Genomic DNA, 24,412 nt, shown 5'->3' on the forward strand with positions numbered 1-24,412 from the left:
AACCTAAAATCTAGAGTGTCCTCATCACATATTGAACCCTCATCCATTTAAAAAAACAAAATCAGACATTCACATAAACATGGTGATGCTGCACTTCAAAATGTGATGCATATTACGGTTGTATTTTTATGTGACTCTACAGGTGATTAAGTTTTGATTTATTCTGTAACTCAGTGAGAAGTTACTGAAAGTGTTTGTTATAATAAAATCGATCTGTCTGTTTTGTATTTTTTTTTCTTAATTAGAGGTTTGTGTATCTTCAGCCATGTCGATGTGTTTCTAATTTAAATAGATTTTAATGCACATTTAGCTGCTTTTCCACCTCTAATATGTGGTTATTTCTTGAGTTAGCCTGCCCCCTGCTGAACGTGAAATTGAACTGTGACGGACTTCTTAACTACACTTTCTATTACATCCTCTGGATTGGATTAAGTCTAAAATACTTAAATCCTAATGGCAATAAATTACAATAAATCAACATTATTTAAGTAATTGAAGAAAATATTCTAACGTCAATCATCTTGCATGTGAAAACCCAAAAGTCCTGTTATTTAGCTGTAAATTGTGTCTGGAAACATGCTGCTCCCTAGTGGTCAACATGTAGAACTGCATGATCCATGCACTTAATATAATATAGTTGCAGTATAATTTACGTTGCGTCTATTTTTTAAAATTATGTTATGAGAATATTTCTAAGTAACGTTCAGGAGCATTTACATGACAGTTTAGTAATTGACTGCAACGCTGCTAAATCTGATTTATAGGAACTGCAGCTGCATGTCCCACTTTTTGATTTGTTGATCAAAAGGAATAAAACTTAGATTCTTGTCTTGCATCACTGTACAGATTCAGTTCCAACGTGAATTCCGGGGAGAAAAAGTGTTTTCAGGTAAATAAATGAGTGAAGTTTTGGATTTTGTTTTTGCTTCAAAAGAATCCGTATTGGTAGAAGAAAACACAATTTCTAACAGATAGAAAATCTTGGTCACATTTATTCCTCTAATCCATTTATAAATGCATTTAAAAACATTGTAGGTCTGTAAGTCCATTATGTAACATATTATTTTCACACAATGGGCAAATAAAATAAGCATACAGTATATGCATATATTTTGGTGTTAGTGTGTTTTCTCATTTGGGAAATTGTTTTGTTTGTTCGTCTCTTTTTAAGCGCACTTTTGTACAATTAAAGCACATTTCGGATGAACTTCTCACAATGAAGTTGTTATTTTTACAGCATATGTTTATGTTTAATCATAATTGTTGGTAAAAATATACCCGCTGAAATCGTATTTAAGCCTGTTTTACGCGCCACAAATGAGATTAGCATTCTTGATATCAAAGAAAAAAAGCTTTACAGTGTTTGTTTTTCTTTTCTTAAATTTTATTGAACACAAAAGTTTGTGGCAGAATGCAAAGTGAAAATGTGTTTTCCTTTTTTCTCAGTCAGTATTTACACCGGGGACAGAGGATGGACAGAGGACGGACAGAGGACGGACCGATGTTCGACCTGCAGCGCCAGGCAGAAGTTAGATGATGCTAATCGTGAGACGGAGAAACCTTGGAAGCATGTTTTTCTTTAAATCTTTTTGAAACCCTGAAAATCTCCTCGAGCAGCGCTTGATGTTTTTATTCCGTCTGAATCAAGTGGCGGAGTCAAAGAGAAAAATGCAGGGCTTCTTCTTCTTCTTCTTCTTCTTCTTGTGTCATTCTGGTGTTTTTGAAGTATTGAAAGGAACGGCTGCGGTTCACCCGACGTCCTTCACTGATGGATTTCAGGGTAGAAAAAGACTTCACGTAAACGTACACATTAACGGCTCTCACAGTTTCAGAGGACTTTCAAACAACAACAACAAAAAGCCGGCATGGTTTTTGTTGTAAATATTTTTACTCTATATTTCAGAAAAACAATCAAATTTGTTTTTTGACACCTTCCTCCTCATCCTCCTCCTCCTCCTCTTTTTAAATTTACACTTAAGAGCTCGGTGAACAAACGTTTGAGAAACAGGACCAGTTACACAACATCTGCAGAAAAAGATCAATACTATTCATGAACATTCATTATTTTGTTTCCATAGAAAAAACTGTGATCATAATAATAATGAAGTTCTAATAGATTTTGCATGCTTGCTTCTGACAAATCTAACTATTTGAGACATTTTAGAGAATATTGGACCTGAGCAAAGTGTCAGTGTGTCTTGTACATGGATGTCATGGTTTCTTTTAAATCCTCTTCATACTGGGTTTATAATTTTTTTGGCCATCATTTATTGTAGTTATGTTAGCATTGTGCACAACAACAGAAATGATGGCCAAACCTACAAGATCCAAACGGTACTAAAGCAGAATTATCCTTTAAAAAGGACCACAAAGAACTCCTTATATATACAAGAACACACCGATGCAGCCATTCAAAACACACCAGACAATTTAACGAAAGCGTTGTTGAATTTACGACGGTGGGATGTGAATGAAAGAGCAAACTCAGCAGGGAGATGGAGATGTGAAACGTTTAATGCAGACACTGAGAGGAAACCAATGCATGCCACCATTTTCTTATTCAAAGGCACTGTGTCTTTCCAGTTTGCTGCTGTCGGACTTCTGCACGTTGGCGTCTTGTAAAATTCTGCAATTCTATCAGCTACGTCTTTTTCACAATCAAAACTACCTGCTCGACTCTATGACAAAAGGACACAATGGACTCACACATTCACAGTGGACTATAGCTCGCAGTCTAAAGTAGGAGGAACACTGTACAACAACAAAAAGGATGGTCAGGCGTACTCCTTTTTCACTTCCAAATCCAAATCAGCTATGAGAAGAACATTTTTCGTTGACCTTCTTTGACCTTTAACACCTAATTTATTCATTCAAATGGACCACTGACAGGCTATGCTAACGACTTCAGAGGGCACATTCGTTTACAGTCACTGACTCTGTATTAGTCAGTTCATTTAGGCCAAACTTCAGAGTTGCACGACTTTTCCACAGGAGTCCTCAGGACCTCAGACAGTGTGTTTTTTTTTTATTAGTTTAAAAGGGTTAGATATCATAAATTTGGGCAGTTTCACACTTATTATTTGACCCATAATGTAATTAAGACGGCTAACAAAGTCACCTTTTTCTAGCAATGACATCGGCATTTTCCTAAATTTGAATCACTTTAATGTGTTAAGTGCCATGAAATAACCCGTTGTGATTTGTCGCTATATGAATAAAAGTGAATTATAATCCTCGTTTGAGTTATTCACCAAGACGTAACGCGGTGTTGAAAGGGCATGACCTTTTTTTAAGGTACTTCTGAGATAAGGCTCGGATAGTGTGACGCTGGTGAAATCCGCTGTGCTTCGGCAGTGTTTCTGCTGGTTAGCTATCTTAACCTGACTTTGTAACGAGAGTAGGAGACACAGAGAAACTGTTTTCTACTAGATGTTCATTTGTTGAGTTACATTTCAACAATCCCCTTTAAAAAAAAAAAAAAGGCCTGCGTGGTCGGATCGGCCAGATCTGAATCTAAATGAGTTAAACTTCCAGATTTAGACGAGCCCCGGAAAAACAGATGCAGTTTCCTGCCACCTTCAAGTGTTGTTTCAGATGTAAAATAAATAAACAATTTTGTATTATTTAATCAACTTAACAAGTTGAGTGTGTTTAATATCCGGGCAGGTCTAAGAGGTAGAAACTGGCATCATCTGCAAGTTTACGGACATTTTCAAGGAAGTTTCAGCAACTGGATTTTGAGCTAAGAATTTAGTGATGGGGTGAAATTAGAAAAAACAACAATACCTGTCACATCACTGCAGACTCAAACTACTCGAAGAGCAACACGGCAGGAGAAGTAATGTCGCAAACTCACAAAACAACAGCGAAGGCGATCAGGTGGAGTCAGTGAAAGGTACAGAAATCTCAAAGACAAACGTCTTTACACGTCAAAAACTGAACGTGATATCCCAGAAAAATGTGTCAAAGAAATGAACGAGTTGGGCCAAAAAGCTGTAAAAGGCTAAAGGCAATGTTTTTTTGTTTCGATAACAAATGTCTACTTCTGAGTCCGAGTGAAATTGTTTTGACCGAACAGATGTGGCCTTTGGAGTCACAGTGAAGCCCAAACGTGTCTGAAAAGAAATGATCGGACACGCTTTGAGGAAACCTCTGGAAAAGGTGACGAAGAAGGAGATAAAGGTGCAACATTCGACAGTTTTAACAGCACACACACACACAAGCTGTGGCCCATTACAGGCACCTTGTTTTCGAGTCGGCCCACAGAGGAGGCGCCTCAGCATCTTCGCTATAATCCCTAAAACTAACTGGTGGTCCTCGTCAACTCAGAGGGTCTAAAAATTACAAACAGGAAGTTGCCTTCATTTTAAGACAGGATGGAGAATCTATTCATATAACTTAATTCACTACTACCAAGAAGGAACGGTGGACTTTAAGTCGGGTTTCCAGTATTTACATCCTGCAGCATCCTTTTTTTTTCATTGGTCCAGTTCGTAGAATATATTCATCGATGACGTGTTCTATTTTGGAAACATGATAACTGATGAAGGCTGAAAGCGGTATGAGCAAATGACTGGTGGGTTTTAAGGATGCTTAAGACAGAAATGATACACCAGGAGTTTTCATCAAATTCAGACAACATAAGGCAGAAGTACTCCAATAGGGATGTAGTCCCTGAAAAAAGAAATCTAGAATATTTAATGTGACGACATTTTTCCTCTAAACCCAAACTAATCCTGTCTCCTAAAGATTATGTTCATATACAGTTAAAATGCAGCAGCAAATACGTTTTGAGAGAAATCCAATGGGGACACATTTTTAATAAACGAGCTTTAAAGGATCTTAAACTGCAACTGAATTATCAAAAATGTACTTTTGTTTGTTTTTGTATTTATTTTTTCTGTATTTTACCGCACCCATGACGCAATGATTTACAGTATTTAACCTGAACCATGCAGCGATGTATCTCACAAAACATATAAGGCCAATGGTATATAAACATAATTTGAAGGATGATCAATCTTTCCCCGGTGTCGTCTTTCATTTCTTAGGCGACATGATTTCTGTACGCGTAGGTATCACATGGAGATGGCATTTTTAGAAAAAAAAAAAAAAAACCCATTGGAATAGGAACCAATTGACAGCAACATGTACAGAAATACAGCAATACTTTGCAAAAAACAGGCATGCTAATGTTCTAATAATCTCTAGCACTGAGAAATAACACATAAAAAAAAGAAGCTAAATAGGCAGTGACGTCTGCACATTATTCAAACACACACACACAAAAAAAATATCAACAAAGAAAAAAAATAAAACCCATAATCCATTACCACGATGATGACCATACTGCATAAAGAATAGTAGTGTTGGTAATGTACATGTCTTGCATGATGAAGGCAGTAATCTGTGAAGTAAAGCTACAGTCCAACCGTGGTTATCTAGACAATAGTATAGATTCTCATCTGTATTTAACAGCTGATCAATTCAATATTACATACAAGAAAAAAGGGTGAATTTTGTTCTTTTTTTTTTTTTTTTTTTTTTTCCGTGACAAATAAACAAATAAAATGATGTAAAAAGGAACTAAGGCAAGTGCATGAGGTCTTTACATATTCCTGGTCAGAAGAGACTGTAGAAAGAGACCCATGATGTATTTTACATTTTTTGTAATTTTTTATTCTTTTTGGTTGCTTTTTTTGTTGTTGTTTTTTTTCTTTCTCTAATGCAACGAACGGGGTGGTGTGTGAAATTGCTTTGAGGTTTCAGTGACTGTGACCACCCCCCTTTGTAACCTTAAAAACCCCCTCCACACCCAAAAAAAAACCCGAAAAAAAAAACCCTTCCCAGCCAGCCTCTCACCGCCCTGCTTCCCCCTCCTGCTCCTGGGGTGGGGGTGGGGTGGGGGGCGGAGGGGGAGAAAAATTACGCTTTACTTTCGTTGCCGTTCGTCTGAGGCGCCTCGTTAGGGACCGTCTTCACCTCGGCCGTGGCGTTCTTCGCCTCCGTCTCGCCTTTGGTGTTATCATCCTTCACTGTCTTGCCACTGCACAAACAGAAGAGAACCGGAGAAAGACAAAAAAAAAAGACAAAAAAAAGAAAAGAGTGGAGATTTTGTTAGCAAATCACTAAGTCTCTCTTTCACAGCTAAACTGTCGGCTCTGAGCTGCCTTTTGTGTCATTTTTCAAAGAAAGGAGGAGGGAAAAAAAAAATAGGGTAAAAACATGCAAGATGCTTTGAGGGAATTTGTTTTCCCTCCTGGAACTGAATGCATTTCACACATAATGGGATCAAGCTCACTATCCTAGCCAGACATCAAATAAGAGCACATGGATGTCACAGCTACTTTCCGGGAACAATGAATGCTGACGTGGAATGAGACAGGGCCGGTACAGTAGGCACAATGCGTGAGGGAATGAAAGACTGAGGCATAACCCTACAACACAAACTACAATGCACAAGAGGATTACACACCATCTGGACTGAGCCGAGGCACAATGGAGGGAGACTTTAAAGCCATACATCACTTAAGTCGAATGTTTTCTGCTGTTTTGGCTTTCCATTTTGAAAACTGTACGGTCTTCTCTTCTTCTGTACTCCGTGTCAGCGCTTAAATAGCGATCGTACAGTTCAGACTGTACGTACGGACTATTTTACAAAGTTATACGAGAGATATCGTAGGTTCCTCTTGGATGTGATGTTTGTGGCTCCTAATGTGGATTTAAATAATGTAGTGTTACTCCTACAAACAAGGCTGAAGTCTGAAGCTCTGCTAGAGGCTGAAATGCTCCCCACATCCTCACCATAATACAATTTTACTGTTCGTGGAGCAGCACAAGTTAACAGGAAAACACTGGCTGCATCTCTTGGGGTGCAGGAATGCCGTGAGCTACATGGGAAATTTTGCAAAGTTGACACTTTAGCTCATTTTCCACTGTCAGTACCGGCTTGGTTTGAGCGGTTCGGAGCAGGAAGCGACCATATTTAGACGAGCTGGGGGAGGAGCAAGCGGTGGCTCTGACTGATCTGATTGATAACCCGACGACTCTACGTCCCGCCCACCGATAGCAGTAAACTCCTATTTAACCTGACTGCACCACAGGCCTGTCAATCAAACAGACACGCCCCCAAAACCAGGTCTTCTTGAATCTTCTTTTCTAATGAATGAGGGATTATTTTCAGATGGACCTCCAGAAAACTAAGAAGAAGGAGTGACTTTAACTAACAACACCGAGATAACTGATGGACACATTTGATTCACTTTGGATTTGATGAGAGAAGTTGAATGGGAGTCTATGGAGCCGGAGGCTTTTTGGAGCCGACCTCTAGTGGCACTCGCTGGTATTGCAGCTGAAGACACTTCTGCAACCGTTTCATTTTTCAGACCTTGAAGCTACGAACACTTTTATAAACAGTTTGTGGTCAATATTTAGATATTTTGATGTTTTTAATTTGATGTTTCAGGTTTTTTTTTTACATGACAGCACATGCCTCTTAGTATTCAGTGTTTGGTCATCGTGATAATATTTCAACCAAAGAGACATCAGACTAATAACTGACATTATTTATGATATCACTGAAACGACTGCGCTATATTTATAATCTTGTCTTCAATAATATCTGCTGTAGACGTTAAAATTTCCTCTAGAACTTGGGGGGGCTTCACGATGACGTTGCGTCACGTTTTATTCCCTAAAATTTAAAGAGTTCAGGTCAACAAAGACAACAACGTCACAGGTTTACTCAACACGGGATGCAGGACGTCACATCCATCCTCTTCTTTAAGCAGCCCGCTGCAACGTTTGACCTTCGAACAGTAAAACTCCTGTTTAACAGCTCTATCTGCGTGACTCTCCAGTCAACGAGCACTACACCGCTTTCATGGAAGCTAATTGCACTTCTAACTGCTGTACTTTCAGCGCTTGCTTTTACGCAACCCTGCAGGCTCCATGTAAAACAGGCTCTTTAAACGCTGAAGAATTGTAATTTGTTTTAAACCTCATGTGGAAACTTCCTTGTCTCTCCATGAGATGTGTCGGGGTGTATATATCCTGTAGAAATGATCTGCAGATCTTTTTTGTTGTTTTTTTTGCACTTCTCAGCAGAGAAAATGAGTCCTGAGGAGACCTGTGCCACTCAGAAATCCAATAAAGCCAAAAGAAGTCTGACAGGATGTTGGAGTGTCGGGACGCTGAAGAAGGATCACCGCGCAGATCAGTGGGAGAGCCGCGCTTCACTTCTGTCAGAGTTATGAAGAAAAATCCCCCCGATGACAACTTGGGGGTTTTATCAAGGTGATGTTGAGCTGACAAGAGCCCTGCTTCCAACCAGCTCTCAACTCCCCATACTTCATCACTGACATCTTCCTCTGGCCACACGGGCGGGCGAGCGAGCGAGTGAGCCAAATATGAGATGAAGGAGAGAGAGAGAGAGAGAGAGAGAGAGAGAGAGAGAGAGAGGAGTGACTGTCATGAAGCCTCCATAATTCATCTTCTGCCACAGCTTTCTCATCATCCTCACAGGCTGTCAGGAATCAGGAACATCTGCAAAGTCCCAGGGCCAAAAACTTCAAACATTAACCCTTCAGACCGCCGGCATCACCACCATAAAACGGTTTATTCGCCTCACGAGTGAACAAGAGTTCCTCATTTATACGTATTTGTACTGCAGCTATGAACAAGTTAAACACTCAGCTGCATTTTTTGTTTCCATGTGATCGTTAAAGTATTAATTTGTCAGCTGTTGATTATATTCTGTTGCATTCGCTGACTGTAACACGACAGAAACAAGGCTGAGCCTTGTTTCAGCTGCGTGGCGTTTACACTCGTGTACAAAATGCTGCGTTCAAATGAAACGCGTGAGCTCCACTAAGTCGTAAAAATGCTGTTGGTAACGACAACGTGGAGGGTGTCTAGAAGCGTCGGGAAGATCAACATTTTCCTCAGACATTCGGCTGTTACCTAAGTTATGAAGACAAACTCGACTCGACTAAAATTACAACATCCAAATAAACATGAACTCTGATCTTTCTGTAAACACGTCACAACCTCGTGAACTGGAAGCTTCACAGAAAACATCGTGAATACCACGTTCATTCGGACTCTTCTCGTGTACGCGATAAATACGACAACATTTGAACGCAGCATTAGACAGTTAAAAAGCAGCAGATTATCTCGGAGGTACGTGAAGTTCAATCCTGCGTTTCAGTTCAGTCTCGTGCTCCTCAAACGTACTTTTGTTTTTATGGAAAGTCGTTTCCGTCGTGTTGTTCAATAATTAGCATCTGAGTGTTGAAAAACTGACAATTTCAAGACTGTGATGGATGTAAAATGTTATTTAGTGAGCAAAGATTTGCTGATATGCTCGGATCATCTGCAACAACAAAAGTTGACAAAGATTTCGAGGTCATGAAAGTAAAATCATTGATCCTGTGAACAAATTTAAAACATCGTAGTTCTTCACTGTCACACAAAAAGCAAATAGACGTGAGAAATTAATGCACACAGCTTCTCAGCAGAGTTTCAGATCAGATCGGGTGTTTGCCAGCTTTAAAATGAAGGTGAATGCAGCTGAAATGTCGGTAAAAGTTCAAATTCCAAGCAGGAAAAGGTGCTTGAACAATGATGGATGTCTGCAATGGATAACCTGACTGAAGGAGACCGTCTGCCTTCATTATCTCTTCAGTTTCACTCATTTAGAGATTCTGTTTATGATCTCAGCGATGAACTGATCAATCAACCCCAAAAATCATTTCAAATCTTCTCACTATTACAATTATTCATATTTATGCATGTGAGAATTACTATGGAGGAGGACTCATGAACAACGAGATGACTCGGGGGAAACAGAAGAAGCTGTGCGGTCGGAGGTTGTCGAACAAACAAACAGGCTGGAGGTGGAGGTTGAATGATGACATGCATGCACTGGTAGCATCCCATAATATTCCTGTGTCACTCATGGTAATATTAATGGAACAATTTCACCCTGTAAATGTTCCAAGAATTAATAATCAGCCAGAAAAGTTTGCAAACAAGTGTTTTTCAGTTTGTGTCAAACAGCCATGTTTGTTGCTTTTTTGGTTAATATTTATTTAATTTCCCAGAATGCAAATTTTACACCGTGAAAAAAAAGGTTTTAAATAAAATGTGTGAGTATTAAAATATGTAAATACCGCATTACTATCTACTTTTGAAGCTGTGTTCTTTATTTAAACCGAAACCCCATTTTTAGTTGCATTTCATTCAGATATAATGCAGATTGTTGGAATCTCTGGCCGACATTTCCGACAATATTTAAAACTGGTAATAAAGTTAACAGCTCAACATGTTTTCAGGGTTTGATCCGATCCACCAGGAGCTTCTCCAGGCAGCGCTGCTTCCTACCACTAATGGAAGTTCAAGACACTGAAATATTTTGCTGCTTTAAACTCGTTTTTTTTTTTTCACACTTGAGCTCCTTTTAAAATTCAAAGACACAAAATAAAGAAAAATAACATCTTCATCTGATCTCAGATACGTTATTTGAGGCTTTTCGCTTCTTGTTTTTATGTGAAATTAATGCGAGGTCAGTCAAATCAACTGTTTCTGTCATTCGGCTGCAGATTTCGGCCTCTGAATTATTAAACTTCAACTCAAACATGAATAAAATCAGTAAAAATAATAAAAAACTCAAGAAAAGCAGAGACGCTACGCTAAAACTGAACTTAGTTTAGTTTGAAAACACGTCCAAACAAAAATGCCTCAAACTTGGACTGTTTTTGGAAACATGCCTGTATTTATTTGATATAAATAAAATATATTTAATATTTACATTTCAGGGTGAATTTCTCCTTTAAATCAGACCGCAGGATGCTAGCAGGATGCGAGGTGACAATCAAAGACATAAACGGAGGTGTTCATACTCATGTCGGGCCGGTGTGGTGGAGTCTGTGCTCGGGGCTTTGGGGCCGTCCTGGGTCGGGCCGTCTACCTGTGTGTCCTGACTCTGGCTGCTGTCGGGGGCTTTGACCGAGTCGCTCTGGCCCCGTGGCCCCCGAGCGTTAGCGCAGGGAGGGCCGACTGGCTCTGACGCAGGGGGGGTCGGGTCGGACGAGAGGGCGGCTCTAGGGGTGTCGCTGAGGTCGACCAGGGGCCCGACGTCGGGCTGGGGGTTAGCTTTGAGAGAACCGGGGGGGTCTGCGGGGCTGGTTTTGGGGGAGGACTCGGCGGGGGCCGGTTTACTGGGACTGCAGGCGGTTAGTGTGGTGCTCTCGCTAGCAGGACTGCTCTGCGCCGTGCTAAAGCTCTCAGTGAGCGAGTTAGCGGTCGCAGTGGGGAGCTTTACCACCATGGAGGGGGTGTCTGCAGCGGCCGGCCTGTTCGGTGGGGGAGGACGGGGAAGGGAGGAGGAGGAGGGTAGGAGGAGGAGGAGGAGGGGAGGAAGAGGAGGAGGAGGAGGGGAGGAAGAGGAGGGGAGGAAACATACAGCCAGAAAAAGTGAGGAATAAAACTTTAAAAAAAAAACACAAAACCATAAAGGACAGCAAGAGAAATAAAGGGGTCAAAGGTCGAGGCATAAACCAGGCAGAGTCAGTGCTATTGGGAAATGTAAAGTCTGCACAGTCAAAAGGTTAGAAACTAAATATTTGTGGAGGGGAAACATGAAAATATACCAACAAGAAACTACAGGGGACTGTGACGCTAATGTGTTTTACACTATAAAGAAGAGAGTCAGTGGAAGACGGCGTTTGTTCTTCGTCTCCTCACTTTGGATTCGATCTGATGAACGCAGGTTTCTATAAACCGTAGGGTCACGATCAGGTTAAAGATCCACACAAATGTAGAGAAGTAATTGTAAAACCTCTCAAATTAAACCAGATACAATTTTTTTCACTTATATTATGCAGCGTTTTAAACTTATTTCCAGCAGAAAAATCTGAGTTTTGGTTGTTTTTCTAAACGATCTCTACAAATAGAAAAACATCTATTTTGTTAATATTCCTAAAATGGTTTTCACAACACTGTCGGATTATTATTCCCTAATTAGTTTGGTGTAGAAAAAGGATCTTTAAAAACATTGTAAAAATGTTTCGTGGTAACATTTCTTAAAATGCTTTTAAAGAATGTTACTTTACGTTTAGGAAGAAAATCCTGAGAACAACAACAACAACAACAAAAAAACGTATTAAGTTGTTTGAAACTCAGTTTTTGTAAAAACAACCATCAGCTTTAACTTCGATGTCCTGAGTCAGGGATGCTTGAACCTTTTCCCAACATACAGTTTGCAAATTGTGGAACAGCAATCAAAATAAATTCAAATTTACAAGGTTCTCACTGGAAATCATCATTTTGTATTCAAAGCTCTTTAAATCTACATTTTCCTGCATGTTTGCTTTCCTAACACATCTTTACTGAAGTGTTTTCCGCTTGTCGATGACCAGAAAGAGGATAAAACCACTCAGGCAATACGGGAAATGCCTGCAATAACGTAATATATATATATATAAAAAGACTATATGGAAAATATCATATTTTCATAAAAGGCAACTCAAATTTGAACACGCAAACTAAATTCCCTGACCTGTGGGAACCCTGAAATTAAGATGGCCCACATCCTGGTTCAGTGATCCAGACTTCCTGAATGTTGACCTATGGATATCTTTTGCAGAGATTAACCTCTCCAACCAGATACTGAGCAGATAAATCTGGACCACCACCCTGAAAGCTTCTGTACTCACTCAGGTTCTGTCAGCGGCGTGGTCTCGTTGGGCTCGGTGGGACCCGTCCCTTCCTGGTTTGGGGTGTTTTCTTCCTCCGTCCTCACCTCAACAATCGGCTCCTTAGACTCGTCTTTCCTGAAGGAAACCGACAGTTGGAGAATGTAAAACTAATGGGTTTAAATAAAAGGACAAACACATGCAAACCGCCTTTAAACTGTCAAACACTCTCTCTACTTCCAGCGAGTGCTCGTCCTCCAGCTGCAGATCTGATTCGTTCCCCCGGGCCTTCGGGCTCGGCTCTTATCCTCTCACTGCTCTCTGATTGTGTTCAGCTTTCAAGTGTTCGCTCGCTGTGTGCGACACGTTTAGATCTCAGGTTCAAAACATCTCCGTACGTCTCTGCAGCGCTGTACGTGTCACATGTCGCTTTCAATGAATCTGTTTATTTATTTGTGTTTATTCACAGCAGATATGATGAGACAGTCCAATATAAAGAACAGATTACTGTTCACACAAAGGCAAACATGAAATAACTGCTTTATAATATGATCAGATGTTTATGAGGATAATCTGTTGTCAATATTATATGACTGCCAATAGTTGTCTCTCGAGAAATAAATAAATCCTGTTAAGCTGGAAGATCTTCTTGTTGGTCCTCCAGAAAACTAATAAGAAGGAGTGACTTTAGCCAACAACACCGAGATAACTGATGGACACATTTTATTCACTTTGGATTTGATGAGAGAAGTTGAATGGGAGTCTATGGAGCCGGAGGCTTTTTGGAGCCGACCTCTAGTGGCACTCGCTGGTATTGCAGCTTCTGCACCGGCCTCCTTTTCCAGAACCGGAAGCTACGAACACTTGTACAGTATATTGAGTCTGTGGTTACTACGAGTAAATATTCCCACGTTAATCCATTCAGCTTTTAAAAAAGAACAACACAAACAACACTTACGTGAACGCTGCCTTGCCCTCCTCGATGTCCTTGCTCTTGGCGCCCGGGCCGGCCTTCCCGCAGAAGTTCACGGCGATGCACATGAGGAGCCCGCACTTGTTGAGGAAGTAGCAGGTGACGTCGATGCCCACCAGCAGCAGGAAGAAGACCACGATGAGGATGCCGACGATGGCTCCGGTGCCGAGGCCCGAACCGGCGATGGTGGCGTCTGCAGGGAAGGGGGGAGGGGGTGCGAGGACAGGGAGAGGGGATACGCAAGCGAAAACAGGCAGAAGAGGAAGGAGAGGGGTTTAATGTGGAGGAGAGGGGGAGAGGAAGAAAGTTAGAAAAGAGAGAGGGAGAGGGAGACGATGAGGAAGGCAGTCAGAGCTCGGCAAAGCTCGAGCGCGTCGTCGAGTGAATCTCTGCAACTTTACTCTGAAACATCCCGACGGCCGACACACTCGAGGCGTTCAATGTCACACACGAGCACAATCACAGACGTTTCCAACACACACACAGTCGTTATGAAGGCGATAAACTGGATCTGGAGCTCTACAGAGCATCACTTTCTTGAAGCTCCTATTGCACTTTCATAACAGGCCAGAATATTACACGTGACATCGAGAAAGGAAATCTTTAAAGCATACATGTCTACCATCTACTGAGGAAGCAGCACAGCACAGGGAAACAATCATCACAGCAGACTTTTATTTTGAAGGTAATACTAAGAATGTGGGTGAAAGGTCAGCTCTTCACTTACCACTCTTATCGTACGCTACAAAAAGAGTTACCAAACAAACAGCTTTCTACGTTGTTTTTTATTTTTTTTATCGGCTCCTAAAGAAAAACTTTCTGAGGAAACGTAAAGGTTAAAAAAAAAAAAAAAAAAGGTTATCTCAGCAGCTGTTTATCTCAACACATGCAAAAGTACAGGTTATTCTCCCACAGATGAATTAACAAATGCACATGCAGTTCATAAACGGGATGGAGTAAACAGGATTTGGAGGTCAAGGCAGCTCAGGCTTCTGCAGCTTTGCATTTAAAGGAACTTTCTGAGCCGTCATCGTTCATTTTTGGCGTTTCGACGACATTTCTGCAAAAACCCAGACTAAATAAATGGGGGCCAGATTTCCGTCTTTGCATGCAGCCTGCAGGCACATTTAACAAAATGGTTCTTTCAGGGAATAAAAAAATAAAATAAAATAAAAAAAACATCCATCCATGCTCTGTTTCAGTGACATCAGTCAGTGCATCCCGATCTTTAACAAATTAAGCAAACATTTCTTTAAAATATGACTCTTCCAAATGTTACACACACAGTTGCGTGGACACACCACTGTCCAGGAAACTGCAGAGCAATTAGCTGCACGATGTTTCCATTTACGTTTGGAAGAATCACATGAAACTGTCTGAAAACATTCGGAGGCAGGGCTCGCAGGGTTTTGATTTTACAGGGACAGAGCAGGAGCTACTTACCACCACAGGACGAACAGGAGGAATTATAAATATCAATGACAGTTTTACATCAGTAGAAGCATCTCATATGTCATCTCTCTTCATTGTCTGTAATTTAGACACCCAACACTGATTGATTTTTCTCTCGTTGCCACTTTACAGGAGGAAGTAGCTCATTTCCCGGGCAGTGCATCTCCTCACGGTCTCGTTAACACTTCGAGTTTTATTGCAGAAAACGACCACGTTTCTTTTCGCAGGGTGAATCAGACCGAGCGGATTTGTTAGCGGACGGTTTGCATGAAGCTGAACCTTCCTCATTTTATTGTGTCTTTGGGGGACGAAACGCTTTTCAAAGTGGCCGCCTCGATGTTTACAGTCTGCAGCATACGGTCAAAACTCGAACGTAAATAAATGGCATTGAAATGGTCGTAAGTGATGTTCATTGCGTTTTCGTGGTTATCATCAGATATACACGATGTTCCTGCAGCACAACCGACTTTGAACGAAACTATCGTCGACAAACATCAAGATTTAAGTGTCAGTTCCACTAAATTTATGTGTAATAATGTCTAAAGCTGTCAATTTGCAAAGCTGATTAATCATATGTGGAATAAATCATCACAGAAAAGGAAAATGTGCCAGTTTTTTGTGTGTGCAATTGTTGCATGTACAGCAGTTGTAATATCCCACTTAATCCAGTTAGTGACTGTGACCATGCACTAATGTATAATAGTATAATAAGAGACATGTTTTTTTAATTAAATATAATTTGGGGCAACAAGCTAACCTGTAAAAAAAACATTTGACTTGTTCACGAGTTCAGAGATGCATGTTGTCTCTCCGTGTTTTCATTATCCTGTAAATCCACGGACACGTCTAAGCACTGACTTCTATTATTTACATACTGCAGTGACTTTACGTGACATATTTACCATCAACACGTAAACATTGCAGACTTTGCGGGTTTACAAGCGCCGTCTGAACGCACTGTTAAACAAGTGAGTGATGTTGGTCCGTTTTCTAAACATATATTCAGTCTTCAAATGCAGACTGTAACAGAATAAAGTCATCTTTAGGGTTCCTGGAGATGTTAAAATAAAATGTATTTACTGTAAAATCACATCTAAATTTCCTCTGATGGCTGTGATCAGACAACAGGCCGGTGCTGCAGCTCCATGTGCTGATCGGTGACTTCACTGTTACAAACAACACTTGTGTTTTTTTCCTGCTCAGAACATTTGCATTTTAACAGGCACAATAAATCAAGTGGCGTGTATTCACTGCCAAAGAGGCGGTGGGGGGTTCTTATTGAGCGTGTCGGGATGGACTGCACAATCATTTCTCTTTTACAGGCTCGTCAGGTACAGTCCTGAGCCGCTTCCCCAGAGCAGCGCTGATAACACGCCGCCTGTGATGAACCCTTAATTTCACTGAAAACCACACATTCCTGAGAAATCAATAAGCGCTCAACTGTCCAGCATCGATGCTCCGTAGAGCTGTGTGCTCGTGCACTGAAGGAAAAGCTTTATATCAGGAGGTCATTTCCATATTATTATTGTAACAGCACTGGAGGATGCATTCACAGAGTGGATACTGATTCTTATAAGCAACATCAAACACTGACTACTGGTGTCGCCGTGGTTACAAACTAAGGTTGGAAAGCATGTTTTAAACATGCAGAAATATGTTGTAATTCTAAAAACATCCTGCAGGACAACCCCGTTGACCTCACGTGGCTGGAAAAAGTTCCCTCCATGTTTGTCTCCTCCATCAGAGGCTGCCACTGTGTGGCGCTGCACCACCATTAAAACAACATCAGCTGCACACTCTGTCTTCTTTTTCAAGTGACAAGGCTCCCTCTCTGACTGATTAAGATCTCTGGAGACTTTTCAAGCAGGAAGGTGTGTGTGTGTGTGTGTGTGTGTGTGTGTGTGTGTGTGTGTGTGTGTGTGTGTGTGTGTGTGTGAGAGAGAAAGGCTCGATGGGACTTCAAGCATTTAAATGATGATTGACTTAGTGGTGTAGCAGCGAGTGCTTCAGGCTGATGTGCATATTGGTTTTAAAAAAAACATGCAGTAGAAAATATACTGTAAAGTGAGGGGAGAAATCATTAAGAGGAAAAAGTTGAAATCTTAACGTGTCTAATTCAAAGCCCAGAGATGATCTTGAGATGATTACTGAGGAGGTTTCACACTGTTTCATGAAATAAACAGCGTGTGTTTAAGTTGTGAAAAAATGACAAATTAAGATGATGAAAGACAAAACGTAGGAACATTTCTACATGACAGACTAAATACACATCTGCGTATTTGATTTGAGCTTCTATTGGTTTAAACATCTCATGATGTTTGTCAGCTGACAGAAAGAAGAAACGTTCGAGGCAGGAGGAGATACGACGATATGTCTCCGGCAGCTCTTCCTGTCGTCGGCACGCACAGAGCACAAATATTCTCGCTTCTTTATATGCAACGCGAGTGTGATGCAGACGTTTAGATGAAGATCCTGATTAGCAGAAATGAAAATCTCTCTGCACTGATCAGGGCTATCATCACTCAGTAGGCACTGATGAACAACAGGAGGGACGGACTGACAGAGAAGACCTCGAGGGTGTCATGAGCTCTTATTATCCCGATGACAGAAGTTTGTTGAGATTAAACAGCGGCGCCGGGGATAATAAACTGACTTCAGGAAGTCCAGGAGGCCGTGACGGAAAAATAAAACTACCAAAAGGAAAGTACCTTGAAAAAAACGACGTAATATCTACAGATATTTGCCTACAGATCTTCTCCTGTCTGTCTGCAGAAGCCAGGCATTAAATGTAAGTGTTATTCTAGCTGCAGGCGCCTGAGGTCGAATCAAGCCAGTTTGATGATGCTTCTCCATCCTGAGGCACATTCAGAGAACCTCTCGAAAAACATTCACCTCCACAGGCTCCATCAAAGGTTAAAAATTAGACGGGCAAAAAACAACTGCTTATTTGGAGCTGAAGTGCTCTTCGCTGCACACCGACACTCCTCCGAATAAACCCTCGTGAGTGGCTGGTTTTTTTGGTAAATGGGAAGTCAGGTACACGGTGATATTAAACCCTCACTCGGTAAGAGAGCAAAAATAAATACAAAATATTTGCTGTATTTCAACACCGTGTCGAAAAAGTGGGTTACTCTCACGTGTGGACACAGCAAACACCAACCCATCTGCACCGCATCATTTGGAGAGCCATTAACAGCATCAGATTATTTTTTTTGGTGGGGTGGGGGTGAGGGGATGAGGGGGAGGGGGGGGTCGTACCACTGGAATTTGTTGCTTTAAAGCGGTTCGGTCTGTAAAGGGAAAACCTCGGTCGGCAGCCTCGACGATGTTCTCCAGAAAAAAACAATCACCATTCACATCTGTGTGATTACTGAAAATGTATCAATGCTTTATTAATTCTCTCACATTGAAATGTTGTTGATCGTGGCTGTAGCTGATTCTGATCTCGTTATCGAAGCATCTCGTGACTCTGCAGCGGTTTTTACAAGCTGCAGAGCAAAAGTCTGAACAAATGCAAACTGTATAGAGGAGCTTCAGTCTGGTAGCCATGTTTAAAATCTCCAACTCTGGGTTATAAGTGTTAAAGAAGAACTTTTAAAATGTCCTAAAGGTGGTGCTCCACTTCCTCAACTACAAGATTGTCGTCCCACGAAACTAAATGGCAACACTTTACAGTCAGGGTACATTCATGATCATGAATTCATGCATCAGTACCTCCTGAAATCATCATTCATGATCTCATGCATGAATTAAAGCATCGACTAAAGGTGAGTGCATCATCAGTGATTGTGGTTTATTCAGGTGTGTCTATTTCCCTGCAGGTTACTATGAATAAGACATAATACATAATAACTTGGACAGCATAATAACTGAAAAACATTTGTTCCCATATTCATTGTTCTCACATGTTCCAGCACGTCCTGCAGTTTTAACCACATCGGACAGTAAAGATCAAAACGTTCACCACTTCACACACACGATGAACTCATGAGGAACTGATGCCGACTTAGTGATGATGTCATCATGCGCTCTGTGCTGCAGAATTCATCCTGATCATGTTTATTAATAAATCATAATCATTGATGATACACTCATGCTTTGATCCATGTGTTGTTCATGCATGAGATCATTTTTGAACTCTGATGATTTCACAGCGTATTAATGCATGAAGTCGCGATAATTCATTCACCCCTAAGTGAAGTTTTACTGAAAGCTAGATAGACAGTCACTTGTCGTTTAAGAATAAATGCCTTAGACGACACGTTTATGTTTTACAGTGAGGAAGTCATTTTTTTTTACTCTGAATCTTGAATATTTTGGCATCAGATCTCAAAATGCCAATAAAGATCCTTCTCAAAATGTCACTGAAAATCAGTGTTGTTTGGCCAGTTATGACAGCAGATCAGAAAACTCACATGGGCTGTTTTGGAGGGCAATAATAAAAGTATTTGTATTTTTTTAAATTTTGGAATAATACAATTTTTGTGCTATTTTTGACAGAACACTAAAAAAAAAAAAAAATCTTGCTTTACTACTTTTTATTAGGAATTTAGTTGCCTGCTGCATGTCACATTATATTCTAATGTTTATCTAACAGTTGCATATAAAATCCGTGCATCTCGTTGTGCTGTAAAGCTGCAAAGCCTCCATACTTTATACAGTTTACCATTTGCTCCTTTTTTGTTTTGTTCAAAATGCAAACTTCCTCTCCTTCAGTTTGGCTACAGCCAAGCCTCTAATCTTCTGGGTTTAACAGTCATGTGTGGTGTGATGAAACACTGAATGCAGAATACAGACATTTTGTTAAAGCTCCAGAGGAATAACAAAAAATAAAAATCAGCTTCACAATCAGCTTCCCGCCACCGTTGAGCCACATATCTTAGTGAGTTTAGTCGCTAAAGCCTCAGAGCCGTTATGTTCATGAAAGAAAAAGAAACACAATTTATTTCAACCCTACAATGGTTACATGGAAACACACTGATATGCACTTACAAAAATGTCTCAGAGAATAAAATAATTTCACATTATTGAAAATGAAATCTTTTTTGTTTTGTTTTTGTTTTTTGTGTTTGACAGCTGCTGCGTTCGCTTTTTTTCTGACATTTCTCTGCTTTCAGGTAAAAAGAGAAACATGGATCGTCAAAATAACAGCCGAGCTCGAGTGTTTCTTGAATATCAGTTTGAAAAGAGTATGTACACTTTGTCACAAAACATGATTAGTTTGTCTGCACGACCTCCTGCCCTCTCCCGACGACGACGTGAGCAAAGAATATGTCGAAAAGTAAAGAAAAAAAACAACAACAATACTCTGACCAGAACCGATATCAAATCTCTCTCCCTCACTTTTTACATTTCAAGCTTGTATCCAAAAAACAGAAATTAGGCACGGCATTTGCACTCGTCTCCTGTTTTTAACACATTCATAATGCTTGACCAGGGAGCGTCGAAGCAGCTGCATAGCACATTCATGAATACTGGATCATGCCTGGTGTCTGCTCTCATGCAGTGTTCATGCTTTTTACGTCATTTTGTGACATCACAGTGGAATGATGTGTCTGTTTTTAATAGGCAGTACAGTCCAAAATAAAAAGGTCTGGTTAAAACACTGTAGAGCAGGGTAACGGTTATTATAATCCCTCTTCAGATCACATTAAGGCATTATGAATGTGTTACTAATCAAATCTAAAACAAAGCTACAATACTTTGTCTAAGCACCCAAAATCCAGCTTTGACCCCAAAAAAAACTCCAAAGTTTTTCACCCTTTTCTGAATCTAGTCATAAACAACATGAAAACAGATGAAAACGAAAAGAAATATCAACAGAATCTAAAATAAAACCGTGAGAATGATGCAAGTACCGAGCACCCTGTAATAACGTCATGAAACCAATGTCTCGACTCTTCATCTCTTTTTTTTCTTGTGTGTGGCTGCACAAGGGTCAAAAGGCATAGAAAGCAAAGGAGTCTGGGCGCCGCCGATTTTTTTTTTTTTTTTTTTTTTTTTTAAAGCCTCAGACTTTTCCTCTTTCTCCTCGAATGAAATCAGTTTATGAGAGCCAGAGCGCAGCCAGCGTGGACAGCAGGACGGCCGCCAGACTGCATGTCACGCTTTGGCAACCGAGGGTGGCTGTGGTTATCCACCAACATCCACCAAGCGGGGTTTTTTTGTTTTTTGTTTTTTTGGAGTGATAATCAAAGTGTGACAAGAAAAATAACATAATAATAATAATAGAAAAAGAAACACAAACAGAGAAAGAAATTTGTGTGTATGGCAAATGTCATGGTCCATAGGTGCCCAAGAAGATCACACATGAAGACAGGAAGAGGACACGGAGAAAAGGGAAGCAGGAGAGATAAGAGGGGAAACAAGAAGGGAGAGAGATAGAAAAATAGGTCAGAAATACAGATACACAAGTCTGAAAGGTTATTAGAGGCTGAACTGAGGAGTAAAAAAACAAAAAACAAAAAAGGAAGTTAAGGGGATCGAACTAAAAAAAAAAAGAAAAGTCGTAGCGTGTTAGTAAGCATGGCGGATGACACGTGGTTGATGGCAGGCAATGGGGGGGGGGGGGGGTCAGTCACACAGATGGAGGAGGTGGGCGGGTGACATCGATAAGGAAGACGCTTCAAACACGCTGCAGTCGAGGCTTCAACACAGAGAGGGTTTTTTTTTTTCAAGGGTTCAGATCAGTTCAGGATACGACGACGTGGATGCAGGAAAACATCCACAAGAGTCATTCATGATGGCCAGAGGTGTAACGTCAGGTAAAGGAAAGTGTTGCATAAACACCCCCACAAAGCGTCTTGGATGCCCGTTAGGAGATTATCGGAGGAACGATAGACGCTGCAGGGCCTCGACATTTTGTTCGGTGCGTCAGTGAATGTCGATATAGCGACTGACTAAAAGAAAATCCAATTTCCAATCATCAGCTGCCTTCTGGATTAATGATGCCGGATCCGTTTACTCCGGTTGCATCAGCGACTGTTCATGAATTTGGTGCATTTCGAGTGATTTCGCAACTTTGCAGATACAATCATTAGAAGTGTTTCAATTTGCTGATCAAACTGATCCGAGCAGCACTTCAAGTTTCCGTTAAAACATGTTTGATGCTGCAATTTAGTGAAATATATACAACCTCGTTTCCAGAAAAGTTGGGACGCTGTGTAAAATGTAAATCAAAACAGAATGAGATGATTTGCGAATCATGTTAACTTATTTAATTGCAAATAGACCAAAGGCAACATATCAAATGTTATTGTTTTATGAAAAATATTTGCTTATTTTGAATGTAATGTCAGCAAAACATTGGGACAGGGTGACGTTCACCACTGAGCTGCATCACCTCTTCTTTTAACAACACTCTGTAAACGTTTGGGAAATGAGAAGACCAGCTTCTGGAGTTTTGAAAATGAAATGTTGTCCAACTCTTGCCTAATAGAGGATTTCAGCTGCTCAACAAGATGCAGCGATTTTAATAAGTGTTCCTGAGCCCATGCAGTGATTTCCACTCCAGAATAGTGTGTTTTTAATGCTTGTCCCTCGTGTTCAGGGATTTCTTCAGATTCTCTGAATCTTTTAATGATATTATGAACCGTAGAAGATTAAATCCACTAATTCTTTGTAGTTTTACAGTGAGGATCATTATTTTGCACTATTTCCGCCAGACTCTGCCTCTGGGATGCTCTTATGAACCTAACTGGTTGTCACATGTATCACCAGGTGTTTGTTTTTTTATGCTTTTCACAATCTTTTCATTCTTTTGCTGACCTTGTTCCAACTTTTTTGAGACGTGTTTCTGACATGAAGTTCAAACTAAACATGTTTTTCATAAAATAAACAACAAAAACCCATCTCTGTTTCAACATTTCACATGTTGTCTTTGGTCTATTTTCCATTAAATATGGGTTTCCATGATTTGCAAATCATTGCATTCTGTTTTTATTTACATTTTACACGGCGTCCCTCCTATGTTGGAAATGTGGTTGTGTAGTAGAAGATGATTCCAGAAGATTGAAAAAGGATTCACATATTGCAGCTCTGACAAAAGAGCCGTGATCAACGTGTCAAAAATAGAGGTGTTGTTAAACATGTGGCAGCTCTTTTTTTGGTTAAATACAAAGAAAAACATGATGTTTGTTGTCACGATTCTTCAGCTGCACAAACACTTAACATGTCTGCCGCTAAAAATACTTCACGCAGCTTTTCGGTGTGAACGTGCACACGAGTTGAAAGGAAAAAGGGGGCGGGGCAATGAACTGCTTCTTCAGCCACCATTACACCACTGGTCATGGCAGGGAGAACGGCCCATGCAAAAACCACACATCCAAAAACAGAAGCTGGTTATGAAGGTCAAGTGGGCGACATGGATGATCATGTTATAAAACTTAGAAGGAGTTAATAGATGTTTTTTGTTTACTCAACCTTAGCTGGGGAGATCTGGATGGATCCATATAAGTTTATTTTGACCAACGTTTTACAGGCATGAGCGCTTCGATGGCATCTTATCTCTCGACAGCTGGGCAGCATTTCACCCTCTCTCATTCTGAAGTAAATGCTCCCCAGCTGTACCTGCAGAAACTCCAGGAGCCAAATTAAATCAGTGCTTCCGACACGGCAGATTCAACAGATAATTTCTTCAAAGAAGAGAAAATTTAAAGCTGAGATGTTCTCAGAGATCCTTCATGCTGAAGTGCATCCAAATTACTGGCGTGAAAAGATTTTATATTTTGTTTACGTGTGTGACCGCTTTCTGTGTTTGAGTCTCAAAACAGAAAAATAAATCTAAACAGACTGAGGCTCAAACTCGCATCAGCGCTGCACGAAGCGAACGGAGTGTATTCAGCTCGTACGTGTTTACAAAGGAGCAGCTGTTTTGAGTGATCGTTACCGAAAACAGCTCCGAGACTGCGAGTGGAATAGAGGAATTAAATGCAGATGTTGCAGCTAAAAATAAATCTCAGCAATTTCCCACGAGCCTTGAAGTGAACGGGGAAAAAAAAAACAGCAGCTTGGAAGTAAGACTAAAAATATCCACCCCCCCCCCCAAAAAAATGAAATGAAAGTAATTAGGGGAATTAAAGGGGGGCTGACTCGGATGAAGCCCCTTCGAACTGTCTGGTAGATTTTCTAAGTGATCCAAACCTCCCACTGCTAGATGGCTGTTGCCCAGCAAGCGCATGAAAAAGAACATAACGGGTTTCTTCATGTGCCATGCACTGGCAGCGGTTGCGTTTTTAGGGTCTCCAGTAAAGAACACAACAAAATTAATCCAGTTGGAAGGTGGCACCATGCA

General features: G+C 40.6%; 1 protein-coding gene across 13 annotated transcripts in view; it reads right to left on the reverse strand.

The window, feature by feature from the left end:
* Positions 1-1,349: 1,349 nt before the first annotated feature.
* Positions 1,350-24,412, reverse strand: part of ncam1a (neural cell adhesion molecule 1a) — a 230,926-nt gene continuing 207,863 nt past the window's right edge. For 3 of the 13 annotated variants that reach the window (XM_069709732.1, XM_069709733.1, XM_069709731.1), the window contains 4 exons: positions 13,654-13,861; positions 12,717-12,833; positions 10,902-11,354; positions 1,350-6,046 (listed from right to left, as the gene is read on the reverse strand). In XM_069709732.1, coding sequence (XP_069565833.1) covers positions 5,926-6,046; positions 10,902-11,354; positions 12,717-12,833; positions 13,654-13,861 — 899 coding nt within the window. In that variant the 3' untranslated portion in view covers positions 1,350-5,925. Of the gene's footprint in view, positions 6,047-10,901; positions 11,355-12,716; positions 12,834-13,653; positions 13,862-18,482; positions 21,247-24,412 lie in introns of those variants that run through there. The other 10 variants (XM_069709742.1, XM_069709737.1, XM_069709736.1 and 7 more) reach the window with 4 other exon arrangements.

The sequence above is a fragment of the Brachyistius frenatus genome, unplaced genomic scaffold (genome assembly GCF_029030835.1).
Source record: "Brachyistius frenatus isolate BFR_SWC_R1_liver_20210118 unplaced genomic scaffold, ASM2903083v1 Contig_84, whole genome shotgun sequence".
NCBI lineage: Eukaryota > Metazoa > Chordata > Actinopteri > Embiotocidae > Brachyistius > Brachyistius frenatus.